The sequence below is a fragment of the Balaenoptera musculus genome, chromosome 20, assembly GCF_009873245.2.
Source record: "Balaenoptera musculus isolate JJ_BM4_2016_0621 chromosome 20, mBalMus1.pri.v3, whole genome shotgun sequence".
Classification (NCBI taxonomy): Eukaryota; Metazoa; Chordata; class Mammalia; order Artiodactyla; family Balaenopteridae; genus Balaenoptera; species Balaenoptera musculus.
Genome location: NC_045804.1, coordinates 7,650,334 through 7,659,218, shown reverse-complemented (window position 1 = coordinate 7,659,218; position 8,885 = coordinate 7,650,334). Strand labels below are relative to the sequence as shown.

General features: G+C 59.3%; 1 protein-coding gene across 2 annotated transcripts; it reads left to right on the top strand.

The window, feature by feature from the left end:
• Positions 1-2,134: 2,134 nt before the first annotated feature.
• Positions 2,135-7,000, top strand: TRIM47 (tripartite motif containing 47). 2 transcript variants are annotated; one of them, XM_036836179.1, is made up of 6 exons: positions 2,135-2,892; positions 3,929-4,024; positions 4,606-4,836; positions 5,012-5,210; positions 5,682-5,753; positions 6,032-7,000. In XM_036836179.1, exons 1-6 carry the CDS (start codon positions 2,218-2,220, stop codon positions 6,670-6,672), a joined length of 1,914 nt encoding a protein of 637 aa, XP_036692074.1. In that variant the 5' UTR covers positions 2,135-2,217; the 3' UTR covers positions 6,673-7,000. The 2 variants fall into 2 exon arrangements, with proteins under 2 accessions (XP_036692074.1, XP_036692073.1); XM_036836178.1 differs by having other exon boundaries at positions 5,679-5,753.
• The last annotated feature ends 1,885 nt before the right edge of the window (positions 7,001-8,885 follow it).

The window sequence follows — 8,885 nt, the reverse complement described above, 5'->3', positions numbered from 1 at the left end:
GAGTGAAGTAAGTCAGAAAGAGAAAAACAAATACAGTATGCTAACACATATATATGGAATCTAAGGAAAAAAAAAAAAAAGGTCATGAAGAACTTAGTGGCAAGATGGGAATAAAGACACAGACCTACTAAAGAATGGACTTGAGGATATGGGGAGGGGGAGGGGTGAGATGTGACAGGGTGAGAGAGTGTCATGGACATATATACACTACCAAATGTAAAATAGATAGCTAGTGGGAAGCAGCCGCATAGCACAGGGAGATCAGCTCAGTGCTTTGTGACCGCCTGGGGGGGTGGGATGGGGAGGGTGGGAGGGAGGGAGATGCAGGAGGGAGGAGATATGGGAACGTGTGTATATGTGTAGCTGATTCACTTTGTTATAAAGCAGAAACTAACACACCATTGTGAAGCAATTATACTTCAATAAAGATGTTTAAAAAAAAAATAATAATAAATAAATAAATAAATAAATAAATAAATAAAAGCATTATTCTGGAAAGGCTTCTGAGACTACACCAGGCTTCAAGAGGGCCCCCGGCAGAGCAAGAAAGGCTAATCCCCACCTCTAGGTGGATCAATCCTCTCCACCACTTTATTCCTTCCACTTTGGCCTCTCATCAGCAGGAGGTCTGCAGGCCTCGGGGTAGGAAGCATTGCCCCAATTATTTTAGTTTTTTTTTTTAAATGAACTTTTAATTTTAGAATAGTTACAAAGTTACAGAAAAGTTGCAAAGATCATTCAGAATTCCCATATACCTCCCTCCCAATTTCCCCTTCTGTTCACTTGGTGACTATGGTACATTTGTCACATTGAAAGAGCCAATATTGATACATTCTTATTAACTATATTCTATAATTCATTCGAATTGCCTTAGTTTCCCCTTAACATCCTTTTTCTCTCTCAGGAACATGTCCAGAATACACATTACATTTAGTTATCATGTCTCCTTGGGCTTCTCTTGGATGTGACAATTTTTCAGACTTTCCCTGCTTTTGTTTGATGACCTTGACAGTTTCAAGGGGTTCTGGTCAGGTGCTGTGTAGTCTGTGTCTTATTGGAATTTGTCTAAAGTTTTAATCATAATTAGAGTGGGGTTATGGGCTTTTGGGTAGGAAGACCACATCATACCAAGGGTACTTACTGCCAACATGACTTATCACTGTTGATGTTGACCTTGATCACCTGGCTGAGGTGGTTTTCATCAGGTTTCTCCATTGTAAAGTTACTCTTCTGCACCCTTTGGAAGAAAGTCACTATACACCGTCTACACTTAAGGAGTGGGAAGCCATTCTCCACCTTGGAGTATTTACCAAAACTGTTTGGAATTCCTCTGAATGGGAAATTTGTCTATTCTCCCTCATTTATTTATTTATCCAGTCATTTATTTACACCAGCATGAACTCATGGATGTTTGTTTATTTTATACTTTGGGTTACAACCCAATGCTACTTTTGTTATTCTGTTGCCATTCTATTTTTTTTAATTTAACATTATCGAGGTATAGTTTACATATAATAAAATGCACCATTTTGAGTGCATAGTTGAACGAGTCTCAGCAAACGCCTCCACTTGGGGAACCCACACCCCTAGCCCCAGGCACACCACAGGAGTGTCGGTGGAGCAGAACTGAATTCCCAGGACGATGGACCTGGAGGATGACATCAACTTCCCATTTCAAGTTTAGAGAAGCCCAAGTTTCCCACCCGGGTTAAATAGGGGCAAAAACATGCGCATATCAGCAGTTATTTTTCCCTGCCTTCAGCAGCTCAGCAACTTTGCTTAAAGGTGCTGCGGAGGGGTCTGGAGCGCAAAGGTGCCTGCGGAACAAAGTGGGGTCACCCAGCCCCTCCGGAGCCCCTGGCTGGCCATGGGGTGGGGTAGTTTATGGGGGGTCATGGAGGAGTGAACTCCTTCCCTGCTTTCAGCGTGTCCCCCGCATTGCCTTCTCTGCCCTCTGCCCTCTCTCTCTCACAGCCCTTTCGTCCAGGAGCCCTTAGGGGTCAGACGGGGCCCAGAGGCCACCCCGTGCTGTCCGGGGGGCTGGGGCTGGGTGTCAGGGCCGGCGGGCGGGCCTGTGGAGCTGGGGGGCGGTCCGAGCCGGGGGGCGGGCGGGGGCCGGATCCTTGGCCTCGGTCCCAGGGGCGGAGCCGCATCGCGAACAGTCCGGGTCCCTCCCAGACGGGAGCAGCACAGGCGGTGCCCCGCGACCGCGGAGCCATGGACGGCAGCGGCCCCTTCAGCTGCCCCATCTGCCTGGAGCCGCTCCGGGAGCCAGTGACGCTGCCCTGCGGCCACAACTTCTGCCTCGCCTGCCTGGGCGCGCTCTGGCCGCACCGCGGCGCGGGTGGCGCCGGCGGGCCGGGAGGCACGGCCCGCTGCCCGCTGTGCCAGGAGCCCTTCCCCGACGGCCTGCAGCTCCGCAAGAACCACACGCTGTCCGAGCTGCTGCAGCTCCGCCAGGGCTCGGGCCCGGGGCCCGGCCCCGGCCCCGGCCCGGCCCGGGCCCCCGAGCCGGTGGCGCCCAGTGCGCCGCCCAGCGCCCCGGAGCCGTCGGCTCCCTGCGCGCCGGAGCCGTGGCCGGCGGGCGAAGAGCCGGTGCGCTGCGACGCGTGCCCCGAGGGCGCCGCCCTACCCGCCGCGCTCTCCTGCCTCTCCTGCTTCGCCTCCTTCTGCCCCGCGCACCTAGGCCCGCACGAGCGCAGCCCCGCGCTGCGCGGACACCGCCTGGTGCCGCCGCTGCGCCGGCTGGAGGAGAGCCTGTGTCCGCGCCACCTGCGGCCGCTCGAGCGCTACTGCCGCGCGGAGCGAGTGTGCCTGTGTGAGGCCTGTGCCGCCCAGGAGCACCGGGGCCACGAGCTCGTGCCGCTGGAGGAGGAGCGCGCGCTCCAGGAGGTGGGGCGCGGGCGCGGCGGGCGGGCGGGCGGGCGACGGGCCTCGCGTGGCGGCCGAGGGCCGGGGACCCCTCACCCCATCCTTAATCCCCTCCTCTAACCTGAGGATTTTTGCGGTCCCTTCCAGCCCAGACGGTCTCCGCTCGCTGTGGGACATTCCGCTCGGGACGAGAATGGGGGTTGGAGGGACCCAGTGAGAACTCGAAAAAGATGGGCGGGCTGGGAGCCTGAGGCTGGAGCAGGGGCCTTGGGGTTTAAAGCAGCAGGGAGCCGGGTTAGGCCCACGTGATCCCAGGCGGCTGATTTCCGCCGCGCAGCTGCTGCGCCGGCCGAGCTCCTGCAGATCGCCGCTCAGATTTGCCTGGGCTGAGGGTTTGGATGGGTGTGGCAGGCGAAAGGAGTGCTGCAGAGGGTGGGCCGAGCACACAGACCGCTCTGTCCAGCTGTTCCGGGGGCCCGTGGTGGGAGCTTGTGCGCGCTGTCCGGCCGGTTACCTCCGCCCGCAGTTTCCTTTGGCCCCCAGCCCGGTCTTGGCGCCTCTGCCTTGGGATTTTCCGTCTCTCCTGCCTGGAGTGGTGACTCATAAGACCCAGGGGATTTGCCCGGAATCCCTATTTTTCAGGCCTGGGCTGGGGGCACAGACTCTTTGGGGACAATGATCCCCAGGACAGCTGAATGCCATCTTGTGCAGGGCCCCCTCCTCACTCTCTTTCTCTGCCCCTTCCCCACTGAAGGAAGTTCTCAAATGAATGTGAGCAACACTGAGGACCATAGATGGCCCTCTACTTGCTCACCAGTCAAAGAGGGGAAGCAGACAACCCACAGCTGGCCAGCCTGCCCTCTCCCTGGGCATTCGGGAATGGCACCAGCCTGGGCTTGAGGCACCTCTGGCACATCATGGCCACTCCCAGTCCCACCTATACCCAGATACCACTCTCTCCCAGGTCACCCCTCTCCTCCCCCCTTGGTGAGGCCTGGGACACCAGTGCAGGGTTGTGACCTCTGCCAGACCCCGTGCTTAAGGGTGTCGTTCACAGGCCGAGCAGCCCAAAGTCCTGAGCGCTGTGGAGGACCGCATGGACGAGCTGGGAGCGGGCATCGCACAGTCCCGGCGCACGGTGGCCCTCATCAAGGTCAGATCCCGTCCTAATCCCCGCCCCCGTTCACTCCTGCGGTAGGCTCCTGGCAGTGTGAGCTCTCAGCATGGTACCGTCCACTCTAAAGAAGCCCACGCTCGGGCTTCCCTGGTGGTGCAGTGGTTGAGAATCTGCCTGCCAATGCAGGGCACACGGGTTCCAGCCCTGGTCTGGGAAGATCCCACATGCCATGGAGCAACTGGGCCCGTGAGCCACAATTACTGAGCCTGCGCGTCTGGAGCCTGTGCTCCGCAACAAGAGAGGCCGCGATAGTGAGAGGCCCGCGCACCGCGATGAAGAGTGGCCCCCGCTTGCCACAACTACAGAAAGCCCTTGCACAGAAACGAAGACCCAAAACACCCAAAAATAAATAAATAAATAAATAAAATTTTAAAAAGAAGCCCACGCTCATGGCATTGTCTGGCTCCAGTGAGCACAAGTGTCTCCCCTGACCTGACATAGATCCAGGGCAGCTGGGGCTGGTGCTTCTGTCCCCCCGAGAGGGCAGGGTGGGAAAGTGAGGTCTGGGAAGTGACGTTCTTTGCCCTCATCACCGCCACCTCTGTCCTCCTGTGCAGAGTGCAGCCGTGGCAGAGCGGGAAAGGGTGAGCCGGCTGTTTGCCGAGGCTGCGGCCGTCCTGCAAGGGTTTCAGACAGAGGTGCTGGCCTTCATCGACGAGGGGGAGGCGACCCTGCTGGGCCGCTCCCAGGGCGACCTGCGGCGGCAGGAGGAACAGCGCAGCCGGCTCAGCCGGGCCCGCCGCAACCTCAGTCAGGTCCCTGAAGCCGACTCGGTCAGCTTCCTGCAGGTGAGGGCAGCTCTGCAGGCCAGAGAGGACACAGAAGGGGGTAGGCGGGAGGCGGAGGGAGAAGGCAGCGGGTGCCTGGGCTTCAGGGCTGTGCCAGCCTCTTGGCAGAGCCGTCTCACTCCAGCCAGGAGGAGCTGTGGCCAGCAGGGCCTTAATGGGCGTTTGTCTGGCACAGGAGCTCCTGGCGCTCAGGCTGGCCCTGGAGGAGGGATGCGGCCCTGGGCCCGGGCCCCCAAGGGAGCTCAGCTTCACCAAGTCATCCCAGGCCGTGCAGGTGGTACGAGACGGCCTGGCTTCAGTCTGCACCGGCCAGTGGGGGCAGCTGCAGGGGCTGGGCAGCGACGAGGACGGGCTGCAGAAGCCAGGCACGGAAGGTGGGTGCCCCCCGCAAGTGACTCATCCTTCCCCAGACTCCCCGCACAGGCCCCCAGGCCTGGTGCCCGTTCAGGAGTGGAGGATGGAAACTGCCAGGCTCAGGGTGGGACCCAAAATCCTGCCAATGGCTGGAGCCACCACCCTGTAAGCACGAGTCAGCCCCTTTGGCCACAGCCCAGGGGGCAGAGCAGGCCTCTCCTCTAGACAGAGCTAGACCACCCTCTAGCTTCAGAAGGGCTGAGGCCCAGGGAGGAAGTGGAGCGGGGGCAGAGCCCGAGGACCAGGCATGTGTGTGAACACAGTGTACCATATTTGGGCGTGTGCCTGTCCCCAGGTGGCCTGGGGTGCTGGGAGGAAGGGGGAGGAGGGGAAGTTCAGTCACATGTTCGGGGGGTGGGTCACCTTGCACAGCGGCCCAGCCACGGGCAGCCGGGGAGACCCCCTCTGCACTGTCTCCTCTTCTGCAGCAGATGCTGAGTCCCAGGACCCCGAAAGCACCAACAGCCTGGAGAGTGAGGCTCCCAGGGATTACTTCCTCAAGTGTAAGTCGACACCTGGGCTTGCCCCGCTGCTCATACTGGGCCCTCCCAAGGCTGCTGGGCTGGGCCCTGGCGCATGAGGGCTTGGATTCCTGTCCCTCCTCATTCATGCTGGTGAACTAGGTCAGCTCATGCCGTGCTCCCCAGGGTGGCCTGGTTGCGGAGGGCCAGCTGCAGAGGAGGGGAGAGGCTGTGTTTGGGGAGGTGGGCCCCTAGGGGAGGGGCTGTCCCACCTGACCTTGGACCTGAGCCCTGCATCTCTGTCTGTTCCGTGGGAGCAGTTGCCTACATTGTGGACCTGGACAGCGACACGGCAGACAAGTTCCTGCAGCTGTTTGGAACCAAGGGTGTGAAGAGGGTGCTGTGTCCCATCAACTACCCCGAGTCGCCCACCCGCTTCACCCACTGCGAGCAGGTGCTGGGCGAGGGCGCCCTGGACCGGGGCACCTACTACTGGGAGGTGGAGATCATTGAGGGCTGGGTCAGCGTGGGAGTCATGGCCGAAGACTTCTCCCCGCAAGAGCCCTACGACCGGGGCCGGCTTGGACGCAATGCTCACTCCTGCTGCCTGCAGTGGAACGGACGCAGCTTCTCTGTCTGGTTCCACGGGCTGGAGGTGCTCCTGCCCCAGCCCTTCTCGCCCACCGTCGGGATCTGCCTGGAATATGCTGACCGAGCTCTGGCCTTCTACGCCGTGCGGGATGGCAAGATGAGCCTTCTGCGGAGGCTGAAGTCCTCCCGGGCCCGCCGGTGTGGCACCCCAGCCTCCCCGGTTGACCCCTTCCAGAGCCGCCTGGACAGCCACTTTGCGGAGCTCTTCACACACAGGCTCAAGCCCGCCTTCTTCCTGGAGAGCGTGGATGCCCATCTGCAGATCGGGCCCCTCAAGAAGTCCTGCATATCCGTGCTGAAGAGGAGGTGATGCAGGGGGCACGGGGCCTCCTCCCGCTGCTGTCCCAGCTCCTGGGAAGCTTGCTTCTCTGCACCCCTGCTTTGCCCCAGGGAAGACACCAGCCTTGGAGTCCCACACATTCCCCAGGCTTCTAATTTCTAGAGGCCTCCACCTTCCATATACAAGGTCTCCCACCTCTCAGGGAGGAGGCTGAGACCCTGTCCCCCTGCAGGCCTTGTTTCTGGGAGAAGGCACTGCAGCTTGGACAGCTCCAGGGTTACCCCGACCTTTCCTCTCCCAGGTTCTTGGGACAGTGCCTGGCACATAGTAGGTGCTCAATAAACATTTGTCGAATGAATGACTCCCTTTTCTACCCTTCTCTCCACCCACCAAGAATTCCCAATACTTCTCATCTTTCAAGAGCAGGTCTTGAAAGGCAGGACAAGGGAACAAGCCCCTAGTCCCAGATTCCTATTGGGAGGGAGAACCCTGGCCCAGGAAGAGGAGGCTGAAATGGGGTGCCTACCCTTTGGGGCACACCTGCTCCCTGGTTCTGGACAGGGAGAGGCAGAGGTGGCTTCTCCTGGAGGGGTTCAGCCCCACAGTCATTCTGGCTGCCCGAGTGTTTGCTTTGGACAGCCTGGTTCCCATCCGCTATTTTCATCCTTGATGCCACAGCCTAGTTCTGGACCTGCCTAATGGTGTTTGTGCCCAGGATTAAATACAGACATCACAGCCCCCAAGAGCAGGGCATGACTCCTGGGCATGGGCAAGAAAGTCTGAGACCTAGAGCTTCTTTCATACACATACTTTCTCAGCCCATGAGAGATGTGGTTGGACTGACCCCCGGGTGCGGCTGGAGCGGAGAACATCTACACTAAAATGACCTGTGTCCTCCTTTGAAAGCTGCCTCCCATCTCCACACCAGCTGTGCGGCTGGAACGGTGCTTCGCCCCCACGCGGGGGAGACCCTGGGCCCTGGGCCCCAGCAGAACCTCCATCTCTCTCCCAAGAAGGCCCAGTGGCCCTGCCGCTCCAGAACCCCCATCCTAGCTTGGGATGCCCGCGTTCTGCTTTCTAGGGGAAGGCTTGCTCCCTGAGGCTACGAGGTGAGTGTGTTCCCAGGCCAGCCCCCTCCTCCTGGGGTCGTCTGTGACTCAGGTGCACCCCAGGGAGGGCCATGCCTGGAGAGCAGAGGCAGGCAAAGAGCCCAAGGTCCGGTGGGACAATGGGTGACTTATGCAGCCAGACAGCAAGGCCATACAAGTCCTGCCCTGGCTGCCTCACCAGCTAAAAATAGCCCCTCCTACAGAGCCTGCTGGTGCCCCAGAAGCCAGGATGTTGTTTTTCCGGGCGGGGCCTGCTGGCTCCTGGGGCTCTGTGTTCTCAACACCGTTTCCTTGACAGCCAAGGGCCCCACCTCCCCGGGCCTGGGGCGGATGGGGGAGGCTGCTCCTGTCGCTGTCACAACGTGGACCAATGGGAGCCTCCCACCTTTCCCAGAGCCCCTCCCACCGCCCACCCTGGCACGCCCCACCCCACACACTCCCCTTACCACACACTCCCCTTACAGAGAACCCTCGGGTCCCTGATCCTGCAGGGTCCTGGCATGTCACGGAACGTGAGTCAGATGGACGAGGCCCCTGCACAGGGCTGGCGCTTCCTGGTTGGAATTCGGGCCTGACTAGTCAACTCTGCAGCCACAAAGTCCCTGCCACTTGCAGAGTGACTGCCAGCTTCCAAAGATTCATGGAACCTTGTGCATCTTTTTTTTATTTTTATTTTTGGCTGCGTGGGGTCTTCGTTGCTTCACGCGGGCTTTCTCTAGTTGCGGTGAACGGGGGCTACTCTTCCTTGCAGTGTGCGGGCTTCTCATTGCGGTGGCTTCTCTTGTTGCGGAGCACGGGCTCTAGGCACGTGGGCTTCAGTAGTTGTGGCACGTGGGCTCAGTAGTTGTGGCACGTGGGCTCAGTAGTTGTGGCATGTGGGCTCAGTAGTTGTGGCTCACAGGCTCTAGAACACAGGTTCAGTAATTGTGGCACACGGGCTTAGTTGCTCTGAGGCATGTGGGATCTTCCCGGACCAGGGCTCGAACCTGTGTCCCCTGCATTGGCAGGCAGATTCTTAACCACTGCGCCACCAGGGAAGTCCTGAACCTTGTGCATCTTAATCTCACTTCCCAGTGTTAACAGATTTACAGCTCAAAGCAGGGGACTGGCTCACCCAGGGCTGCACAGCTGGCA

What these genes read in the sequence shown, in the direction of transcription:
- TRIM47 (XM_036836178.1), top strand. Translation starts at nt 2,218, where the DNA reads ATGGACGGCAGCGGCCCCTTCAGCTGCCCCATCTGCCTGGAGCCGCTC. An exon ending in GCACGGTGGCCCTCATCAAG is followed by an intron (nt 4,025 to 4,605) that starts GTCAGATCCCGT and finishes CCTCCTGTGCAG; the next exon opens with AGTGCAGCCGTGGCAGAGCG. An exon ending in ACTCGGTCAGCTTCCTGCAG is followed by an intron (nt 4,837 to 5,011) that starts GTGAGGGCAGCT and finishes TGTCTGGCACAG; the next exon opens with GAGCTCCTGGCGCTCAGGCT.